Source organism: Crocodylus siamensis, chromosome 4 (assembly GCF_052110815.1).
Source record: "Crocodylus siamensis isolate JL-2025a chromosome 4, ASM5211081v1, whole genome shotgun sequence".
In the NCBI taxonomy this organism is placed as follows: Eukaryota; Metazoa; Chordata; order Crocodylia; family Crocodylidae; genus Crocodylus; species Crocodylus siamensis.
In genome coordinates, this window is record NC_143398.1 from 155856684 (window position 1) to 155879838 (window position 23155).

At 51.3% G+C, this 23155-nt stretch overlaps 1 protein-coding gene across 8 annotated transcripts in view; it reads left to right on the plus strand.

The window, feature by feature from the left end:
* The window catches only part of LOC149866862 (signal transducer and activator of transcription 5B), a 46547-nt gene that overhangs the window by 12819 nt on the left and 10573 nt on the right, over window positions 1-23155 (plus strand). For 6 of the 8 annotated variants that reach the window (XM_090044360.1, XM_090044364.1, XM_090044363.1 and 3 more), the window contains exon 2: window positions 22490-22627. In XM_090044360.1, coding sequence (XP_089900486.1) covers window positions 22500-22627 — 128 coding nt within the window. In that variant the 5' untranslated portion in view covers window positions 22490-22499. Of the gene's footprint in view, window positions 1-22489; window positions 22632-23155 lie in introns of all 8 variants that reach the window. The other 2 variants (XM_090044367.1, XM_090044366.1) reach the window with 1 other exon arrangement.

The following is a 23155-nucleotide window of genomic DNA, read 5'->3' on the forward strand; positions in this document are numbered from 1 at the left end:
TCCCGAGTCTCCTTCCTGTTTGTTGATGCTGTTCAATGCCAGCTGTGACTTTTTTTCAGGCAGCGAGGGCTGGGCAGCCATGGGCTGCCATTGTCTGGCATGCCCCCTTATCTCTCTTTATAAACCTGTCAGTCACTTAGGCCTTGTATAAATGTTTCAGACCAGGGTGAGAACACCACAGTGCAGCATGCTCTCCCATGGCAAATGGCACTGCTGACTTCAGGGGCTGTTGTGCGGTGAGGTTCCCAGGTTTTTCATGTGTTAAATTCACAGCCCCAGTTTCTGTTTTACATGAATCCCAGAGTACCAGGGAGCAGCATCTGGGAGGTTAAATGGTAGGAGGGCTTGGGATTGTCAGAAAGGACTGTGCTCAAGTGTCCCCTGCTCCTTTAAAGTGTCATGTGCATGGATCAGACACCCTTTTTGCAAGTCTTGGACTCCCATAGTGTTCCCTGCCAGATCTCTCTATCTGTGGTGTCTAGAACGTGAAGCGAGCAAGTGAGAGCGTGCCCTCTTCCCCCCACCCCCCCAGCTCCTCTCCATGTGCCATGTGCTGGTCTGCCCGGTATGCCTATTCGTCACTCTCGCCTTTTCTGCTTCATGCATGTGCTGCATTAGTTCTGAAACATGTTTCTGATTTTCTTTTCTGACTTCTTTTCTTTTCTTTTTAATCTCTAGTTCGTTGTGTCTCTTGCCCAGCTGTCCTTTCCTGTGAGTTGTAGGAGGTTCCTGACATGCCTCTGCCTTTCCGCTTACCATCACTTCAGCCTCTGTGTGTGGTGCCTGGCTCAGCTTGGCCGCTCTGTCAATTGCCCGCCAGTCCAAGGCTCCTTTAATTCTCCTTTGCTTCCCCAATCAGTTTGAGTCAGGCTTCCTTCCTTCTCATCCCCTGGTTCAAGATTCACCTGCTTTTCTCCCCCACCCGTCCTCAAGCTCTTCTGACTCCATTTGGGCTGGGGTAGGGTCAGGACCTTGGCTTAGCCCTCAGCTGTCAGCATGTTGCCGTTACCTTTGTCTGGGTGCTGGAAGGTGGGTCCTGGGAGATCTTCATCTTCCTGCTGTGCAGGGAGCTCTGCCAGTTTAGCACCCGTTCTTGTTTCCCAGTGACTTTCTCCAGCCCAGTGGGTAGCTATAGGAACATGACCCACAGGAGAGATGTCTGTGCAGACTTGGCCTTTGGCTTTCAGGTTGTTGCTCTCTTTTTTGCCCAGCCACCTCATTTATGTGGCTGCAGATGAGTCTCTGTGGCAGGTCCCGGGGCAGGGGTTTCCCTGGTGGGGTTCCTCAGCAATTTCTGCTTGGAAATCTTTTATTTGTAGAGAGCTATTTCCTTAACCCCTTTACATTTACTATACAAGCGTGTGTCAGTAATAGCATTTCTGAGCTGATGCAGACCGCTTGAACCTGAAGAAGAGTGTGTAAGGAGATGTGATGTGAGATTATCTTTGCTGTAGATCACAGTAAAATTTCCCGGACCCCCAGCCTGTCCTTCATGACCCATTTGGATCTGATTAAGTGAGGAATGGGCATACTTACTTAAAAGAGACAAAGTTGATTACAGCAGTGGTCTCCAAACTTTTTTGATCGTGCACCCCTATCAGTAAAAAATTTTTGAGCACGCACCCCCAATATATGTATTTTTATTTAAATATAAATAAAAGTTCTAATATTTTCTTCCCATACCCCAGTGGATCGTCTTGCACACCCCACTTTGGGAGACCACTGGTTTAGAGAGTGGAGATCACCTAATACAGCCCAGTGGGCCTAGTGTGGTTGTTCTGCTCTGGTGGCATGAAGCTTTGTTTAGGAGGGTTTTTGCACTGCCACTGTTTTGAGTATGAAAAGCTGGGAGTGGGCAAGATGGTCTAAAACAAACGAGAGAGAGAGACAGAGAGAGGCATCGTGCTCTCTGAGAGTGATTCTGCAGAGTCCCTGACCTTACATTGAAGGAGGAGGGTGATTTCAGAGCTCCCATGTTACCACGCTTGCCAGCAGCCCATGGAGTAAAAAGCACCTGCCAGAACCTTTGAAGAACTGCTGTAGTGCAGGGGCAGCACTGAGAGCTGCTTATGAATTGTTCCATTGCAATGAAGGGATTAATTAGCCTCTCGAGAGCTTAACCTGTGCCAGACTAAAGTATGTGTAGGTACATGCACGCGTAGGTAGAGCACATGGTGGTCTGGGGCTTTCACTGGCAGAGTAGGGTTAGTGGCCTGCAACGTGGAGAGCAGCTCTGACTGGGGGTTGACTCATCGCTCATCTGTCTGGAGCCGTCAGCCTGGTGCTCACTGCCTGGAGGCTGCTGCTGCCTTTCATACAAAGGGTTAGTCTATATTGGCACTGGCCTCCCGCAAAAGATAGTTTCTGACCTCACCTGGGTAAAGGGTTTAATTGAGCATGACGCTAGACTCTGTGCAAGAAGATGAGGTTGGATTGATGTGCAGGATAGCTCGCCCTGTGCTTGATGCAGCTTTGAAATGCTGCTTGCATGAAAACAGATGTAGTTTCTGCTCACATTAGACAATCCCCCACCCCCACAGCCTCCAACTCCTCTTGGTCTAACTGCATTAGGCTGTGCATTTGCACTGTGAGTGTCCTCTGACACATGCAGAGCCTCCCTGGTCCTGGATGAAAGGCCCTGTTCCTGGCACTGACTGCAGGCTGCAGTAAGATTATTTCCTTATAGAAAGCCTCTTCTACCTTGAGGACCCTTCTCACCTCCCTAATCGCACCTGCTCTGGAGATCAGAAAGGATAGGATGCTCTGGGGCTAGGGCATTGGGCACTTTGCTTGCTATTACAGCCCCTCACCCATGATGGCAGGGCAGCTCCAAGGGTTTGAGCCTGCTCTGAACTCATGACAAGGCTGCTGTCAGTTCACCCAGCTGTAAGGAAGTCCCTAGTTACTTGGTCTAGGGAATCAAAAAGCATCTTGTCATGCCGTTCTCTTATGCTTTGCTTGGCTATAGAGACTGGACAGCTGGCCGGGCTATCAGGCTTGGGCAGTGCTTACAGTTCTGGATCAGAAGCTCTCAGCATGTTCTGTGCAGTGGCTTGGCTGAACCTAATGACAGACTTTTTCTATGTCAGTATTTCAAGGCAGGGAAGGCCAGTGCCATATAATATAAAATCTAGACCTGCCTGAAGTGCTTTTGGTAGAACTGTGCTGTGTGCAAAAACACAAGTCATGGGATTTGGAACATTTCATGGGAATGTGTCAATTCTGATTAAATTTTTCTGGACAAATAATTGAAATAAAACATTTCCCCTTTTTGCTGTCCAGCGACTTTAATATCTTTGTATCACTTCTCGATCTCTAGAATTGGTATTTCCTAGTGAGGTACAAGTTTAAGTGGTGCTTCTGAGAAGTTTTTTGCATTTTCGTTTTATGGAGAATTCTGTGCCAGTTCTCTGGCCTTCCCTGCTTTCCCCCCAGACACTGGAATTTCCCTCAGAATGGGTCTGGAAGATGTAGAGCCCAAAACCTCACCGTTCAGGAGCTACAAGTGTTCAGAGCAGCATGTTCATTGGCCCTCTCCCCTCACCCACCAAACAAGAGTTGGAGTGAGCCATAGGTCTCAGTGCAGGATGTTTTTGCTTCAGCCTTTTGTCGGGGGGTGAGGACAGAAGATGACCTGACCTGACCAGTGAGTGGCTGCCTATAGTCTATTCATATGGCCAGCCTCTGAGCTGAGCCCAGGACCTCTGTGCTGGTTCAGGTGATTTCAGTGTTGAGGGCAGCACTCTCATGTCCAGGATCTTGAGATGCATGCTTGTTGTGATCTAGGGTCAGGCTGTATGTATGCTGTGTCAGCCCAGCTGAGATAGAAGGCTCTGAGATAAGACTCCTGCTGTAGGGGCATGCTGAGGCCTGTTTGCTATACATTGGCAGTGGGCCTAGGGCCAGCAGGAACCAGAAGCCCCCTTCAGGGGCTAGAGGAAAGCCACTAAATGTACAACAAATTCCATGGGACAGATCATGAGAAGACAGGAACTGGAGTGCGGGTTATAGCTTAATAACTAAGGTGGTGGGAGGGTAGGGGACAGCAGCTAGAGTGCATCCACTGCCTCTCAGCTGTATTTAAGGTGCCCGTGGAACCCACCCAGTGAAACTGTACTCAGAGATGTGTGCAGACAAGGGAGAGGAAGACAGTCGCATGGTTGCTCAAGTTCTGTCAAGCCAGCACCTTCCTGGTCTGGTAGATGGAAAGTTTGGCCAGGAGCAAGAGGAGCTTGATTAGAAAGTCCCAGGACTTTGTGGGGCTACGGACGGGGTGTGTGTAAAATGAAAGGCATGGGGAACCACAAGAATAGAGAGAGTGGAGGGATTGAAGCCTGGCACACCTAGGCTAGGCATGCACCAAGGTCTTCCTTTCATTGCAGAAGGGATGGGTATGGGGGAACTGGTGAAGCGTGCCAGGTACGTGTACTGACAGCTCCATACAGATGCTGCCAGCTTAGATCCCCAGTAGGTCATATCCTCAGGAACTGCCACTCCTAGCTGTCTCTGTAACCCTCCTGCTGGAATTTCTATTGAAAGGCTTGGTAGAGAGGAACTGCTTCTCAGAGTGGTACTTAGAGAGTGGAGCACTGGAAGGGGAATCTTCCTAATTTTGCCTTGGCCTGCCAGGTGACCTCAGGTGAGTCAGCTTCCTTCTCTGCACCTCTGTTCCCCAGCCTGTACATTGGCTTTCCTCTTCTGTGTAGCTCTTTGTGTGACAAGGGCATGTCGGAGCTTGGTGGCAGCAGCACTTTGGAAGGACTCCTAGCTGGAGTTCTGATGTGAAGGGGCTTGCTTTCAATTCTGCCAGGAAAATAAGTGTGGCATGTCTGACTTCACTTCTCAGCTCTTCCGTGGAAACAGCGTAAACATGGCTTTGGATTCTGGTGGGTCATGATATCACAGAGAAGGTACAAGCTCTGGCTTCCAAGAGCAGATCCCTCAGCCCTTGTCTGCACATGCAGCTTGTACTGGTTTATTGGAATTGGATTAGTGAAAGGTGTGCAGCCACCATTTCCTGCTTTGTGGAGCACTCCAGAATCAGTTTACGAGCATTGGCTAAAATTAAGGCAGTGCGAGACATTCCAACATTAAGGAGAGAGCATCTCCCCAGAGGCCGTGTGGTACCAGTTTCAATCAGTCCATTTCCAGACTGAGTCAGTTACTTACATGCAGATATGCGTGCGTAGAGAAGCTTTTTCTAGCAGCAGCCTTGCTGGATGATGATCTTTAAGAAGTGTGTAGACCTCAGTGGGAGTCAGAAGTGCTCAAGGGCTGCTGTCAGGATCCATGCCTCAGTGGCTCAGTCTCTCATGTTCATTACAAGACTGAGATTTTGGGAAGCCCTGCTATATGCCTTCCTTTCCAGAAAAGGTTGTGCCACCTGCCTCTCTGGATGTGCAGGTAACTGCCTGGCCCAGCCAGTCTGAATGTGAGGACCATATGCATTCTTGCTGTGGGGCAGGTTGGCCTAGAAATTAGTCTGCGTCATGAACAAGTGGCCTGTGAGACTGCTGTGAAAGCCTGGGTGCTGTGAGGAGAAGATGAGCCATCCAGGGTGTGCCTGCAGAGAGACAGAGGAGAAGCCATTGGATTTGTGGTGTCAGCCAAAAGAAGAAGTTGGCAAATATAAAAAAAGAAAATATAATCCTATACCCTGCAGGGTCTGGTGTGCAATCGTATCCCTTCAGAGTGCAGCTGTGGAGCAGGCCCCTTAGCCCCCTACACTAGAGTGGACTGGGCACTGGCTAGCTAACTGTTGCAGCAATGGGTGTTGGAGAATGAGTCCCATCCAAGTGGGGATGTTAAAGCTCGCTCTTTCACCTGGTGAGGGACTGAGGCCAGGCTGTGGTGCTGTGGGCTCCTCAGAGATGGATGTCAGGAGTTTGCAGGAGTGACTCATCAAATGAACCTCCTCCTTTCCTAATTTAGGTTGTAATTTAGGCTTCCCATCTCACCCAGTGGGGTCAGCTGGTTTGTGGCTCAATTGTGTAATCTATCCTGTGGCTGAGAGAATGGTGTCAGTCACTAAGGGCCATACTTCCAAAGCGTTGTCCACCCATGACTGTAACACATGTGTGGGACATGCAGGGTGGCCTGTGATGTAGAAGGCCGGGGCCTAGGGCTGCTGGTGCTGCTTGTCTGTGTGTGCATGAGCAAGCATGGAGCTGTGGCCCCTCTGATCCCAATTTGACACAGAAATGAGCCTACTTCCAGGGTCCTTTCATGTGGGTCAGCTTGTGTGTCAGCACCAGGTGCTCAGGCCTGCTTGCATGCTCAACTGGAGGTGAGTCTGAATGCTGCCTGGGCTGATGCACAATTGAGGCAAGCCCTTGTACAGCTTCATTTTTTTTTTTCAGTGTGTGGATGGCCTTCCCATTCACATGGGCTTGCTCCCTGGCTTGGGAGTTTCTGGATTAGAAGACAAAGCTGCATGCAAGTGCAGGAAAGGTAGAGTCTTCTCTGAAAATGAGGAAAGGCTGTGTTTTTCCATTAGTCTCTTCTCGAGAAGGGGGACATTGCTGGAGGGAAGCAGAGCTCAGGTTGGGAGCTTTGGGGGCACCCCTGTTTAGAACATACACTGCCACTCTTATTCTTGGGGCTGGGTATAATCATTGCAACATAGGGGCCCAGAGGAATTTGTGCCATGCTCGGCCTCTTGGAAGCTGGCAGTGGAAAGAGCATGGGATACCGAACTTGGGTCTTTGCAGAGGGAAGGATCCAGCTTCTGTTGTGCAGGTAGCAGGCAGTCCGTCCTGGTTGGCCTGGGAGTGCATTGGAATGGCCCATCTCAGAGCACATGGTTTACAGCCCTGACGGCCCCTCTGAGCCTTGGTCTGTATTTGTGAGGTTAATGTTCCATGTTCAGACAGATGCTTTATTCCAAGCAATTGCATTATGGAGATTTAGGGCAGGTCTGCCTGGGGAATATCTCCCTCAGATTAAGTACTCATTGACATTGCTTATCACATAACAAAAATACCTTGTTTGATCAGGCTTCTCTGGGTAGGGGCTTAGGAGAGTGTCCATGCTGGCAGCACATAGCAGCTGCAGTATCCCCCTCCCCTTTGCGCTTCTCTGCAATCCTCCAGCATGCTCCTGCCAAACAGCCCTTTTTTTGCCTTCCTTGATGGGAAGGCATGGGTCTGTGGCCACATGGCGGTTGCCACCAGTTCCATCCGTGGCATGTGGGTTAGGTAGCTGCAAAGGGCTCTAACCCTCATTTATGCCCTACTCTAAAGAGGTCCAGGATGGCTGTTGAAAAGGCTGGGAAGAATCTTGTTTCTAAATATGTAATATTATCTCCAGTCCTGGGATGTTCCAAATCTATGGTGGGCAGAGGTCTCCGCAGCCTGGATCTACCTCTGTGTAGGAAGAGCTGTCCTCAACTGTACTTGCCATGTAAAGTTCCAGGCTCCAACTCACTAAGTCCTCTGTATTTCTGCAGGGTGGCACAGTATATGGCAAGGGGCCAGCCCAAGGTATCTGGCGGTACTATTTTAAAGAGGCTGCACTTTAGAGAGTGGGCAGGTGCCTGCCTGTTAACTCAGTGACCCTCTTGTAAAGTTTCCATGTGGTCTACGTGGCTGAATCCTCTGTGAAGCAGAAATGCATTGTCCGTGCTGCTCTGGCTGTCCAAAATGGGCCAGAAGAGGTGGAGTTGCTTTGGGATCTGAGGACCCCTCCCACCTGGGTCTATCCCCTGCTCGCCCAGTCACCACTTTGTGGGAGCCCAGCTGAGCTGGGAAAGGCCATGGACAGCTCGAGCCCTTCTGGGTCCTGCTTTGTGCCCGCTCCCAGCTGGGTCACACCTCCTGTCACCCTCCAGAGGCAGGTTGATTTGGCTGGTTGGCCCCAGGAGGCCTGGGGTTGTAATTAAAGCATCCACAAAGGCCTCTCTAATCTGTGTCTGCGGGTTTATCCCCACTGGGGTGGCCTGGCATTAATAGCACAGATTGCGTTTCCCTGGGGCTGCTCAAGAGGATTGGCTGCATCTTCCCAAGAAGATTATTGCCTCCAGAGTCACTCCTGTGTGGGGCCCTCAGCACAGCTGTGCTCACCCAGCCCTGGCTGTTCCGCTTGGTGTAGTGGGCGTGTTGCCACTACCATCGTCCTGGTAGTCAGGGGGTGGGGGCTTGCTGAGCTCTCTCTGGATGTTTCTTTCCCCTGGGCTGGGCTGGCAACAGGGTCCTCTTTGTTTTCCTCTAACAGCCCAGCCTTGCTTATGCTTCCGGCTCAGTGGAGCTTTCAGGGCTCGGACAGTTGGTTTATTGTGCTATAGAGCAGGATAAACCTGCAGTGCATCCCACTGCCATGCAGCTGCCATGCCTGGTCCCACTCCAGAGCTGAGCTGCGCTGTGTGCCACCCCTTCCACTGTGTAGCTGCCAGGGTGGGGTCTAGCAGGGCCTGTGCAGCAGCTGGGTGACATGCAACCTCTGCAGAGAACATGGCCAACAGCAGAGCCTCCCTGCTGACTGCTGCCCCCAGACGCTGGCATGGGGGGCTGGGTGGTTGTGGCAGACCATGAAGGAACCACTTGGTGCCAAATGAAATGCCCAGCTTGTGGGTTGTTGGCTGTAGCTGTCTTGGTCTAAGGATATAGGCAGGCAAGGTTATTTGGGTAGATGTGATATCTTTTATTGGACCAACTACATAATTGGAAAAAAGTTCTTTGCAAGCTTTAAGGCACTAACATCCTTCCTCAGGCATTGGGAGACTGCTGCTGTTCACACTTTTAGCTTCTTTTCTACCTTGGAGATCTCAGAACCAACTCATTGCCCTCACATGCAGGCAGCCACCATGATGCCTTGGCACAGGAGACCTGGGTCATTCAAGGAGATGGTGCTGAAATCACTGTGCAGCTGTGGGTGGGAGCAAACAGGGCCAGCACTCCTATCATAGATTTCTTCTTCTCTCCCTGCGGCACTTCTCAAAGGCTGGGGAAAGCTACTTTTGCAGAGTGGCTCTATGGCCCAGAAGTGAGGATCCTGCTTCCCTGTGCCTGCCCTAGCTGTTTAGATAGGCACCAGGCCAAGGGCTTGGGGCTGATCTGCCTCCCCTGCATATATCTAGGAGGGAGTATTAAGGTGAACGGAGCAGCACCAGGGAGACAAGGGCCCTGTGTGCCTGTCAGAGTTCTGTCACCTGTGGATAGGTTGCTTTTGTCTGGGTCAGCCCTGTCCTCCTGACCCACACAGAGCCCTGCCCTACCCATCTGAAGCAAGCCCTGACTATGCCATCCTGTGGTGCAGGTGCATATTGCTCTTTTAGGATTGCTTTTCTCACCCTAGGCCCTAGCTCATCTCCATTCTAGTTCACTTGCTGACCTTCTGTCTGGCACAGGCTCCATTTGATCACTGCCCTTTCAGCAAGAGCATCTCATTCGGCAGCTGGCAGTGGTTGGGAAGGAAAATAGCCCTGCCCTTGTGCTATCCCTTGAATAGGAATGATCCTGCCCAGGGCAGGGGGTGGGACTAGATGACCTGTGGAGGTCTCTTTCAGTTCTGTTTCTCTATGATTCTGTGATTCATCACGGGGAAGAAGGGGCAACCAGCTCAAACGGAAAGTGCTGCTCAGCTAGGGGAGCAATATTGGGTCCAAGCACCCTGCTCGCATTCTGCCAAGCTAGTTTGTTCAGGGTTGAGGATCTGCTGGTGTGGCAGATGTGGACATAACTGTTACACAAAGAAACTGATGCAACTGTTCATATCCACATCCCTATCTTGAGATGGGTCGGCAGAGTGAGTTGGCCCTGGGAGCTGTCAATAGAAGGTTCTGCAGGAGGTAGCAGAGGGAATGCAGCCTGGTGCTTTCGAGGTAAGCATATGCTACGGTCTCCTGACCCAGAGCATTTGTGCTCCAGGGCCTCTGGCAGACTCACTTTGCCATCAGACTCCTCCTGATTCATGACCTTAGTGGATTAGCAGAGCCCCTCTGTGTTTCTTTAAAGAGGGTAGGAGAGTCCATTGGGCTGCAGCATTTGGGGAAATGCAGCCTCATGCTCTGAGTCACAGGTTTGAATCCTGGGCAGATCCAGCCTTTGTGTTGCCTGGGTGCAAACATCACATTTGATTTAAGGCCTGAGTGAGATTGGGTGGTCTGGGGGCTAGGACTCTCAGCTTTACCACCAAACTCCTTGTGTACTTGGAGAGCGTGTGTCTCTTTCTTTTTACTTTCCTGTTGCATGGTAATTGAAACAGTCTGGTGGTTAAAAAATCAGTGACCCGTGACAGCTCGCTGTCCTATGTGCCTGCCACTGGCACCATTTGGGGAAGTGCAGGGATGGGGAATCAGTAGGAAAGTGCAAGTGCAAAGGAGGCTGCAGTGTGCCCAGGAGGTATGCTATGTGGGGGCTGAAGCAGAAATGCATTGTCCGTGCTGCTCTGGCTGTCTGGCTGGGTAATGTGCTTTTGCTTGTTCAACAGCCATCTGCATTTGGTGTCAGCATCCTATCATGGGATGGGCGCTTGGCTTGGCCAGCTCAGGCAGGTCCTTTGTGAGGGTCATGATACATGGCCTCTGTCTTAAAGTCCGTGCTGTTGAAATTAGGGGATTTTGTAAGACTTCCCAAACCCTGGTGGTTGCAAGTGGGAAACCTGAAAAGGTAAGCAGAGCCAGTCCTAAAGTCGACAGCACCCAAAGGCAGAGAGAAAGGTGCAAACTTCTGTTCTGAAGTTGTTGTTTTTATTTTTATAACTGATGTCGTATTTGGGGCCTGATGCATGCTTTCTGAGGGCTGGATAAGTGGGGTCGTTGCTGTGGTGGAGGTGAGATGTTTCCACTCTCCTCTGAGGCTGACATCTCCCTTCAGAGTACCTGTCTCTGGGATGAGAGTTTGGGGGATTCTTTGACGACAGGCCAGTCCCCTGCTGCGGAGTGGATGTGATTGTGCTTCATTGGTTGTGATCAGAAAGTTTTGTTCCCAGATCCTTTTGCTTCTACCTGCAGGCGGTGTGGAGTTGGCAGGCCTCATGGAGAGTTAGACAGGAATGCTCTTTAACCATTGTGGAGGGTATTTCTGGTTTATGGGCCACATGAGTTCCTCCAGTAGTTCAGATTCTCTCCACTGTTTGTTCTAGATGTCCTTTGTGTGCTGGGGGAGAACTCAAGTGTCCGTGTTGGTTCAGGTTCTCCATGCAGGAGTAGACCCTCTGAGGAGGGCAGTGGGTGGGGGTACAGGTGCATGGTTACGTGGTATGAACTGTGTAACAGGTTTTTAGTGTGCTTTGAGCTGCCAAGTGAACCACAGGACCACTTGGCAGTGCATTGGAGGTGGAGATGTATATGATTTATTTATTTTTTATTTATATAGAAATAAATATTTTTGCAAAACAAAAAAGCAGATATTTGTAAGCTTCAGACAGGGAGGCAGCTCCCACATGAGAATGTCTTTGTTTGCATGGGGGTTTGGTTTGCACACTTACTTCTCATAGTGGTGTTTGCTGTAGTGGATCCAGAATGCTGGAAAGGTGGGTGCAGCAGTAGAGCTCGCTGCATGAGCCAAAGATTGGAAGAGCTGAGACCAGAGCTGCTGGTGGTGAAAGGGGATGCTACCAGACCAGCACACCACCCTGGTGTTTGCTGGTGGTGAGGGCTGAGATCTGGCCAACCCTGTTTTCATTGGCACTGCTTATTTCCTGAGTGGCAGGAGGCAAAGCAGTGTGCTGGAGGACAGTGGAGGGATGGGGGTTGTATCCTCCTTGGAATTGCAGTAATGCCAGTATTTCACTGAGACTGTTGCTGCAGTGTGAAAAGCAGAAGCAAAGCTGCTTCCTTTCCACAGCATCTTCTGAAGGCTCCAGGAGTACTTCCGAGACCATACGTAAGAGTTGCCTGCCTCTGAAATTCATCTGTCTCTGGGGTGGAGCACGAAGTGACCAAAATATTCAAAACAACCATCCTTGACCTTCAGTATGCTGATGACTGCACCACCCTTGTGCACACTCAGAAAAACCTCCAGAATGTGCTGGATATCTTTGCAGAAGCCTACTGAACTTTTGGCCTTGCTCTCAGCCGTGAGAAAGCTGCAGTGCTGATCAGCTTGCTCCAGGCCAAGAATGTGATCCCACCCCCTCCTCAAATTACCATTGAGGGAAAGACCCTGGAGGTAGTCAAGCACTTCCCTCTGTAGCCACCTCTCTCAGAGAGCGAGCATTGATGAAGAGATCCAGCACAGGATCCAGTGTGCAAGTGCCTCCTTCGGGAAATTGCTTTGGCATGTTTTTATTGGTTCTGATCACCAAGATCCAGCTCTGCAATAGTCATCATCTCCACTCTCCTCTATGGATGTGAAATGTGAGTGACTGACTGTCATCATCTCAAGAACCTGCAGAGGTATCACTAACAATGGCTCTGGAAAATCGTCATCATCAAATGAGAAGATTGCTGCACAAATGCAGCATGCTTGATGAAACCAGTGTTGCTAGCATTGAGTCAGTGATCCTCAAGCACCAGCTTCTCTGGACCAGACTTTGTGTGGATGTCTGGCTCTTGTCTGAAAACAAGTGCTGTACTCCCCACTTAGTTGTGGCCTGAGATCTTACGGTGGCCAGAGGAAATGCTACAAGGACACATTGAAGTTATGTGTCAGGAAAACGGACACCAACATCAAGAGCTGGGAGGAGCTGGCTGCTAACCGACTCCAAATAGTGCTGCAACCTAAACCCAAGTGCCTGTCTCTGGGATGAGTCGTTGGCAGAGTAAAGCATCTCGTCTTCAAAGCAGAAGAAGGAAAAGGAGAGAAATCTCAGCCTATGGACTAGTCGTCCCTGTGGAAAGACCTGCAACAGCTGTGGACAAATTTATGACTCAAGGATTGGACTCTTAAGTCATCTCAAGACCTATCAATGCTCCATGGTAGAGCTCATCCTCAACTCAAGGTACTGCCACTGCTGATGCGTTGGGCAGCAGTTGCCAGGCAGGAAGTGAAGAATCCTAGAGCTGGCTGAAGCTGTCAGGGATTTGAGGGGAGCAGATGGTGGGAGCTGGGAGCGAACAGGGTAAACAGTGCCCTGACCTGCATGAAAAGCACTCTAGGAGCCATTAATGATGGAGTACTCATGCCATGTATTTTGTACCCCCCCATACTCATCCAGGTTACACTTTGGCTGTCAGGGGAGACCATCTCTGACAGGGTCAATTCCTGAGGCAGCCACACCGTGACCAGGCCTAGCCCCACGGAGCTGATGAAGCTACTGTGGCCTGTACCCATGCCATGTTGTAGCATGAACAGAGCCTGCTGCCCCCCCCCAGTGGTTGACAGTCAAAGATTTTGTTTTCATTCTCAAGAGGAAATATTTTATTTCCACAGCTGGTGCCGTTTCTCTCCTGTACATGCAGAGGAGGCCTTGAAGTTCCCCTTCCCTTGCTTGCTCGGTGTCGATAATTTCCAGTGTGGGCTGCAGACGCTTAGCAGGCAGGGGGAGCATCGCAGAGCAATTTTCTGCCGCCAGCTGCAATCGAATCTCGGCAGAGGCCAGGGCTGCTGCTGCCGCTCGTCTGCAAGAGAAAAACAAAACCCATCAAAGCGTCGAACCTTTAGCATAAGCCATGTCTCTTTCAGAGCTGGTGCCATCACGTCCTGAACCGAAAGCTCTGGAAACCACACACACAGACATGAAACAACCAAACTGCACAACCGTTTCCAAAGCGAATGACTTGTAGCCGACGTGGGTATGCGGCAAGGCATTCATGCCTACAGAAACCTGTCCCCTGTCCTGCAATGGCTTGGGAGATTGCAGAGTCACCACCAGGGTGATTTTTTTTTTTTTTTCTTCTTTCTGTAAGACTCAGCTCCTGAAATCACAGGGTTATGGGAGAATCTGTTGGAAAGAGAAGTATCAAAGAGCTGCGGAGAGCAGTTTGGGGATGCAGCCCCTCAAGGCACTGCCACAGGGTAACGGGGACCTGGGAGGCATTAGTTTTAAGTCAGTTTCATGGGTTTTGGAGCCTGCCTGGAAATATCTAGAACTGTACAGCTCAGTTACCCTTTCCCCTCTGCGCTATCATGATGACACTACCGCTTCTTTGGCTGGAGGAACCAGTGTGGGGCACCAAGCCTTTGAGGCCCCAGGCTGGCTGATCTGCTGCTGCCAAAGGGTTCCTGGTCTTTGGTGCCTATGGCTGCAAGAGCTCAGGGAAGTGCGGTGGGGCTAGCACCCCTGGTCGGCAGTGCAGAAGCTGTCAGAACCATGCTGCTGGTGGAAGGACGTATTGTAAAAGGTTGCAAACTGGAGATGCACAGACAGTGGAAGCTTATCAGCCAGGGAGTCGGGGACAGGTACCAGCATCAGCACAGGGCTAGGCTGAGAAGCGTGAATGTGGGGCCTCCAGGTGCCCCAGTATGGGTGATATCCGGGGGGGAGGGTATGTAGCTGAGAAGCAGGAGAAGCTGTGCATGCTGTGCTTGGATCTCAGGCCATCACAAATAAATGGCAGTTCTCTGCTGGAGCTAATGCTAGGGGAGCCCCCATTCTCATGGTGACGCCATGGCATGAGGTGTGCCATCCTTCTCTCCAGATTCCCCCTTAGGAGCCGCTTGCTGTGTAAGGTCAAGCATGATGTGCCTTTTCTTCCTTTCTTTAAAAAAATATCCCTCCACCGTGCACACCTCTGCCTCTCACTAAGGAAAGGCATCATGTCCCTCAGGGTATTCCTGTCTGCCTCTGCCTTGTTACCTCTCCAGTGGTGGGCTTGCTCCATCAGCCAGGGCCTGTCTGCTCCTGGCCATATGGCCAGGTGCCCGCCACACTCCTGAGCTCCTATCCAGCCCCAGGAGCACAAATGAGCAGTCCCACGCCTAGCAGGGTCTAATCACAGATCTCTGCTGATGGCAGGGTCACAGCCGGTCTTAACAGTGCACAAAGAGCAAGTATGAGGCCCCTGCAGGGACACTGCCTTGGGTGCTCCCCACCTGGGTGGCGAGCAGCTGTGCTTCAGTTTTCGTAGTGCTTTTGATTGAGAGGGAGCCTTGTGCCACAGCACCGAGTCCTGCCTGCCTTGTGCTGTAGCGAGGCTTGCTGCCCACTTGCTCCAGCGGCAGAAGAGGAAGCTGCCAGGAACCCAGTGCTGTTTGGTCTGCGTGAGGCAGCTGACATTTTGGAAGGAAATAGCTGCTCCTTCCTGTAACCGGGCAGCCTGTGAAACAGTAGCACGGAGCTGCTGTGCTGGGAGCTGGGCTTGCGCCTTGGAGCACACAGGCTTGTGGCTCAAGGATCGGGGTACCCAGCTGGGTGGAAAGGCATCATCAGAGCTGTGCATGGGGCTAGGGCAGGGCAGAGCCAGGAGACCACCTGTTCCTGCTGTGAGTATCGCTGGCGCTTGTGGGGAGTTTCTGGCAGCTTCTGACTTGGCACTAGGGTTTCTGCATTGTGCTAGCATGGGAGGGTAGTGAATCTGAAGAATGCTTACACCATACTCAGCCTGTTCCCCAGCAGGTACAGTGTTCCCCCACACACACACACACGTGTGCGCGCACACGCACGTGCACAGTTGCTGAAATAGGGGACTGCTTTGCCTCTCAGTAGGGCAATGAGCCCCTTGGGTTTTACCATGTACCTGGAGAGAGCGCTTCAAGGTGGGCAGGGGCTCTGCTTGATCTGAATGCTTGATCTGAGCAGGGGATTGATTGGGTTCAAATGTTAGTGGGGGCAGTGCTGCTGTACCCCAGCTCTACTCTGTCTGCATGGCGCTGTATCCCTTAGTCCCACTCTTCGGCACCTTTGGCATGAACTGGGAGATGTTTAGGTCAGTGCAGGTGTTTTTGGGCATAACTCGCACAGTTATGGGCTGGTGATCTGGGCCAGCGGGCTAGTGGGGCTTCAGCAAAGCCTCTGCAATGGGCACTGAGCCAGACAGGAGGCCCCTGGATCCAGTGGCTGCATGTGACTCCTGACTGTCGGGCTCTTGCTTTGAGCTCTGGAAGCTGAGCAGAGTCCCTGAGCTGGGATCTCGCAGCAGGTTGTGTGCCTTGACTTGGAGTCCTGCCCAGCCTGCAAATGGGAGAGCAGCTGCAGGAACTAGAAGAGGGTGGAGGTGCAATGAATCCATAGAGCTGGAGGTGCTGGCTGGCACAGGGCAGGCTGCATTTCCCTGTGGAAATCGTCTGAGGAAGGCCTGGTAGCTGCCCTGGCTGCTCAAGTCACGTTTCTTTTCAGAATCCCCCAAAAAGGTTTCTGGCAACCTGGCTCTTTTCTGTGGCTTCCGTTCCCCCCTACATCAGTTGCCGTGGTTTGGGCTGGGCAGCGTGGTGGCACTGCAGGAGACCTTTACTATGAATTCTGGAAAATGGTTTTGGGGCTGGTCTTTTTGCTTTGATCTCTCAGAGTTGTTTCAGTAGAATTGGGCCTCTCTAGTCCTGTCCCTTCCCTTCCCTTCCACGCCCTCTCAGTTGAAACAGGTGGCTCCATCCATTCCCATTTTGCAAGTGGGGCAGCTCATGCCCCCAAGCATCCCAGCTCTTTGGGCAGACCATGTGCCCTGCATCACTGGGGCACATCATGGAAATACTGGCCTCAGGGTTTTGTTCCCTCTGCACAGAGGTGATTTTGGGCCCTGAATTTCTTTACTCCTGTGAGAGAAGCAGGAGCTCAGTCTTTCCAGGCCTGATCCAGCCACCCTTGCCCTGAGCCAGCTCCCAACATAGTCCCTGGGTGCTCAATGCACAGGAGGCTTGCAAAATCAGGCCCCCAAATACAGGAGCAGGTTGCGACCTAGAAGCAACAGAAAGCACGTGTCTTCCAGGAGGTGCTGAGAAACCACGTGTCTGTGTGTTTACTGCAGGCCTGGGGGAGGGTACAAAAGCTTCAGCTCCAGGAAATCTCTCCTGCCCTAGGGACTTTTTGGTGCCCACAGGAGCATGGTGATTCAGAGGCTGAGCTCTCAGGAAGCGCCTCGGTGCTTAACCCATGGAGGAGGTCTGGAAACCCCCCCCCTTGGCAGTGCAGAGCAGGGCCTGTGTTCTTAGCTGATGAGAACTACCCAAGGGCCCGTGGCAGAGCGGCCTGGTTGATGTTTGCAGCTGAGTCCATGGCAGGGAGGGGTCAAACTAGCCATCTGGGCACATCTACACATGCACATTTACTGCATAATAACTAAAATTACTGCACAGTATGGGCACGCATCTAGATGTGCATGCCTGCCCACACCACACAGTAAGTAAGGTGACTTATGCCGACTTGAGCGTAAATTTGATACCAGCATCATGCAGGTATCAAATGTATACCCAATTAGTTACTGTGCAGTAACGCACGTGTAGATGCCTTACTGCACAGTATCAATGTGTGTGTGTGTGTGTGTATGTACTGACTTGGGACTACCTTTAGTCCTAAGTCAGTCCACATAGTGTTAATGCTCTTTAATGCCTGCACGTGTAGATGCCAGCCTATTTCCACCTACTATGCAGTAAATTTAAGCCAGTGTAAATCGCCTTCTGAGTAGATTGATCATTAAGAGGCTGGTGACAGAGCAGGCAGAGATGTGCAGAGTATGCCTGCTGGTGATGGACTGGAGCTCAGCCTGTGACTCTGTAAGGGCAGGGGCTCTGGCACATGGTAAAGGGGCCATGAATGGGTCCAACCCAGTGGGGGTGGCAGGATGAGGCTAGCTGCTTAGAGGGGGCTTCCTTAGCAGATGCTGACTCCCATCTTTGACTAGGCAGCCAGATGTTGTTACTTGACCCTCTGCAGCCCAGTTTGCCAGGGAGCTGTCTTGGTTTTAGCTGTCAGTGATGCATGTACTGAGTGCAGATGGCAGTTGGATTGGCACCCTGCACATATGGTCCCTGGTGGCAAGGGCAGCCTTGCTGGGCTGTTCCTGGGGCAGCCACCTCACTGGCTGAGATTGAGGCAAGCCCCAGCACAGACTGCAGTGCCTGCTGGGTTATGGCATGAAATTAGCATGTCCTTGGAGCATCCTGCCAGTGGCAGCTGGAAGCCTCATAATGGCAGGGTCCCCAGGGCAGAGGGGTGCGGCTGCCCAGCCTGTTCCGTGGGTCAAGTCATCTCGCCTCCTTATGGGACTCCACAGGATGCCCTTGCTCCAGTGATGTGCCATGCTTTGCAGCCCTCTGGTGCTGACCCCCTGCTCTCTGACGCATTTCCCTCTCTTTTTGTCTCCTCTTTCTAGACTCATTATGACTTACTTGTGGCTCAAGATTTCTAACTGATTGCTTTCCTGCAGTGTCATTATCTTAATGGGTCTTTGTTTTGTTTCCCGGGGGTCTAGGCTCGGTGGTGTTCCCCAGGCAGGATCCGGCCACTGCAACTTGGAGCCAGCCTTTATCCCAGGCCCTTGGTTTCCACACTGGCTGGTATCAGCGATTTCTGGAACAGTCTCTTGGCCCATGTCCTGCTTTTCACAGTTAACAGCTTCCCCCATCTGGACCCCCATTCTTCCTCCTCCTCCTTCCCTGGCTTCTGTGCGGTGTGGCTCTTGCAGTGGCTGCTCTGCTTGTGAGACGCCATTGCCCTCTCCAGGTCTGAGCCCCAGCCCTGGAGGGTCCTTCTCTCCTATGTCTGTGTTGTGTTCTTGTCTGCCCCCATCTCTGCCCTGCATCCTGTCCCCTGGCCACTCCTAGTTACCTCATAACTGCCTGTCATGCTCTTCCGCCTTCCCACTGCCCCACTTCTACGATTCCCTGAACTGCACAGAAGGTATAAGAACAAGAGTTTCTTTGAGTCCCAGGCCATATAGGGGCTTTCTGCAGTGCCACCCAGAGCCATTGGCACGCTGTTGCAGGGCACAGTTCTCTTCTGTCAGCAGCTGTCAGACTGCCCCAAGGAGGTGAGTCGGTACCCAGACGTCCAGACAAATATGACGAAGTAACTGAACACCCTCTGCAGCCTCCAGTATGAGGGAGCCAGGTTACAGCTCCTACTTTCATAGTCCCGTGTCCAGAGCTCAAGAAGAGGTAGCAGAGTCATTTTCCCATAGAGTGCAAAGGAAGAAAAAGAGTCCAGGGTGCTAAATGGCCCTGTGTTGGCCACATCCCATCCTCGGCCAGCTGCTTAAAGTAAACTTTGCCACAATCAGAGCTACTGTGTGAAGTGAGCCACATACAATTCACCTGCTGTCCTGCCAAGGAGACCTGTAGCAGGATGCAAAGGAGCCTTCCTGGTGCAGACTATTAGCCCATTTCCTGGCCTCCCAAGCACTGGCCAAAGTCAAACTAACCGGCCTGCTGCCCACCATCTAAATCACTGAGGAGAGCACCGATCACAGGTTGGGCCAAGACATTGACTCCTAAGTGCCCTGTAGGCCAGAGTCAAGTGCAGTAGGAAGTAACCACTTGGACACTGCTCAGAGAAATGTGTCACCTACTGGAAACCTCAGAATTGCTTATGACTTCCAATAAATGTCACCCAGTCCAGTGATAGGAAACAAGGCCATCTCCAAGCCATCTTCAGTGCCAAGGGGATGCAACAGAAATGGCATGCTCCTTTGTCCGTCATCTTGAAAAACACCACATAGCAGATAACTTCAGTTTTCTTTAGATTTCCTTCATTTGCAAAATGCTGCATGCTGACCCTGTCTGCTCTTGGCTTGGTGCCTGGGGATAGAAAACACTGTGAGCATGCACAAGTCTGATGGCTTCAGTGCATTCACGCCAAGAGTTTGGGGTCACTCAACAATAGAGAATGCAACCTACAATCCCACATAGTTTTACACATAAAGGTCTTTGCCCATGAGGCAGCCAAATGTCTCAGTGTCTGGTCGGGGTGGCTTTCTTGGAATTTGGGGGGTGGATGTGAAAACTTACATACATCAACCTTGTTCAAAAAATGCTTGGGTGCAGCCTGCCAGAGGGCAAACATTGTCAGTCTCCTGGCTCTAATTTGATCTTGTGGCAAAAAAGCCATTGTGTTTTGCTGCCATACTGTAATCTGTTGGCCACTATTTTGGTTATTCAGATTCCCTGTGGCTTAGGTTTAGCAGACTGTTTGAAAGGAATGTGTGGTGGTTGGAAGTCCTGGATTGAGACTCAGGAGGTCTGTGGTCAGTTCAGGTTTTGCTCCACACTCCCTTTGCTTTTGGTAAATCACCTAATCTCAGAGTGGCCAACTATTGTGAATCTGGGAGTGCTTGGGGTTCCTTCTCTTAAAGCTCCAGATGCCAGAATCAGATGATCCAAGAGAACCTCAGCTTTTGTGTATAAATAAAGGTGAATTTGTAGGGTGTGGAGACAATACAGAAGACACGAGTAGAGCATGGCCTAGGTGCTCAGGCAAAGAAAAAGATCCCCAGATGCATTACTTGGATTCTAAAACCTAGAGTTTGGAGGCTTTTTTGGACTCCTGATTCAAGATGTCTGCAGGCTTGTGGCTGGCACTCTTGTGATCAATTGATCCATGCTCCGTCACGGTAACTTTGGCTTTTCTGTTGTTACTGCTGTTAGAGGCTGCCATGCTTTAAAACCTTTGAGCCCTGCCCATAGAGAGGGAACTTGCTTTGCTCAGAGCGGTACAAATGTGGCAGGTGAGACAGCCTGGGCCCCACAGAGCTGAGAGTCAAAATATGAGGCAAGAGGCCATACATGGATGGAAACAGCAATGGGGGTGCAAGGTAGCACTGAGGCGATTTCAAAGGGTGGTGCGCTGTCGGGAGTGGGATAACAGCATTTCCTTTCTCCAGTGCTGCATTTGGCTGCAGAAGAAGTCATTCTCTTCTGCCTTTCTACTGCTGTATACAACACAGGCCAGAGAACCTCCCCCAACAGTTTCTGCATCCTCTCCTTTCCTTCTCTCTGAGCAAAGTGTATCAAACAGAAAGGGAGCTGGTCTTGATTTACAGCCTATGGTGATTAAGCATCTGCTCCCTTGCTGCATCGGCTTTTCCTCATGGTTAACACCCCTGGAAAAGCCAAGATAGCCCCTGTTTTCTAGTCTGGCTTGGCTTTGCTTCACTTCAGTTTTCAGTTTGACTGAGAACTTTTGCTTCCTAGGCAGGTTTTCCATAGTGAAAAGCATCCCTAGAGCTTACTTTTGAATCTGTTTGCCATGCTGTGGCTCCCCTTTCTGCAGTGCAGACAGCAGACCTGGTCACGGGGTCCAGCCATGTTTCAAGTGCTGTGTACAGAAAGGAACTGTCCCTACCCCTGCTTGATACTTCATGGGTTATGCCAGTGTTTCACCATTCATCCTGGCATAACTTCATTTTGGAGCATGTGACTTTGCAGCTTGGTCTCTGTTTAACACTGTTGTTTTGGCCTGCGGTGTTCCTCACCGCCCCCTTGGCTGGCGGCTCTCTGCAGGGGCCTGAGCTCCTTGTGGAGCCCGTCCCAAACACTCACCATTGCATCAGCCTGAAAAACTGTATGACTGTGGAGTTGTTTTTTCCAAGACCCATGGAGCTTCAAATAGCAATGTGACGAGTGAAGCTCTTGCTTTTTATAGGTGCTGTCCCCCTGTCTGTTCTCTCTAGATCTGTCTCCAGGGCTTGTGTCTGTTGTTGCCGTGTGTGCTTTACAATGAGCCAGTGGAAATACCTAAAAGTCCAGAAGAAAGTACCGTACTCAAGTGTCACTCCATGGGCTTGGAATAGAAGCTGGCACCTATCTGCCTGCCTGAAATAGCTTGTGGAATCCACTTGGAGAACCACTCATGCATTTTTCTTACTAAACTGTTTGTGTACAATCAGCACCTGGCTCAGGCTGCAGAGGCTCCAGCCCCTAGTGCCCCAAACATGCTGGCTGCAGGGGCCCCACTGGCAGTGCTCAGGACATGGGGCCTTGGCTTGTCACACTGTGGCCAGGCTGTCTCAGTATGAGACATCCAAACCAGAGCCCTGAGTGCTTGATCCTAAAGATCCCAGTCTAACCCTTGTGGGAGGACAGCATGAAGGGCAGAACAGGATGCTGGTGCCCCTCCAGGGATTATGCTTGCACTTGACTAGGTGGTGTCAGCTGGCAGGGAGGCAAAGGAACAGAGCCAGTAGCATGGGGTTGGTCCTTCAGGGACACTAGCTTGTGATGTGATACTTGTGGCCACTTGTTGGGGAAACTTTTCCCATTGGCCTCAATCTGGATCTCTTTCATTCCATTTTTGGGGTTATTTCCCCTGCTGCTACTGTTTCTCATTTGGCTTGGCCAGGCCAAGTCCGTGATCTTGTCATGGCCTATTCCTGTGGGACCATGGTTACCACACTGCAAAGGCATTGCAAGGAAATCATTTCCAGACCTAAATTCTTTCAGGACTCTTCCCAGAAAATGGAGGGTGACTCAGATTCTGGGTCCTTCCACCAGTTCTTGCTCTTGCCTTTGTGACTTCAGAAGCTTTTCCCAGCAGCAACTTGTGAGGTCAGAACCAGGAAGTCTCCCTTCCAAGTTAGCATGTCCTGTGAGGTAGAGCCCAGGTTGGAGCAGGATGAGGTACTGTCTCCCTTGTGTTGGCCTGTTGCGCAGCAGGTGGCTCTGTGCTAGGCTGGGGGCATGGTGACCTCTTATCTTGCTCCCTGAAGTGCATTTAACTCGCAAGTGGTCTCTTTTCTCAACAGGTACTGAGCCATGGCTGTGTGGATCCAGGCCCAGCAGCTCCAGGGGGAGGCCCTGCGGCAGATGCAGGCATTGTATGGCCAGCACTTCCCTATTGAGGTGCGGCATTACCTGTCACAGTGGATTGAAAGCCAAGCATGGTAGGTGAGCCTGGCCGATGGCTATGCTGACACTCCCTGGCTTTGCCCAGAAACACCTTTGCCTGCCCCAAAAAGTAATTGAGAGTCAAAGTAACCCCAGATGCTACCTACCTTGGGAAACCCCCATCCAGTGAACTGGACTTTCTACCATCAACCTTCCAGCCCCAAGCAGCAGGGTTTGGTTCTGGATATCAGCTGATGGTCCCTTAACCCCAACATGGTGTCACTATCCTGTAAACTGCCTCTGCAGCCAGGCAGCCTGCCTGCTCTCAACCATCTTACAGCCAGGCCTGGGCGCTGTGGGGGGGATCTGGGCTGTTATGAGGAAGGTCAGAGGGGCTGTTTCACTGGCTTTCCTGGCAACGCTGGCAGGAGGGGAAGTGCTATTTACATACAGAAAGGGAGAGGAGGATTTTAAAGCCTTATGCCCACCCCTGAGGTGTTAGACCATCACAGGATCTGAAAGTGCCATAGCTGGGTTGTGCACAGCCTGGTGGCTTGAGTGAAGCCAGCCCAGACCTGGAAAGG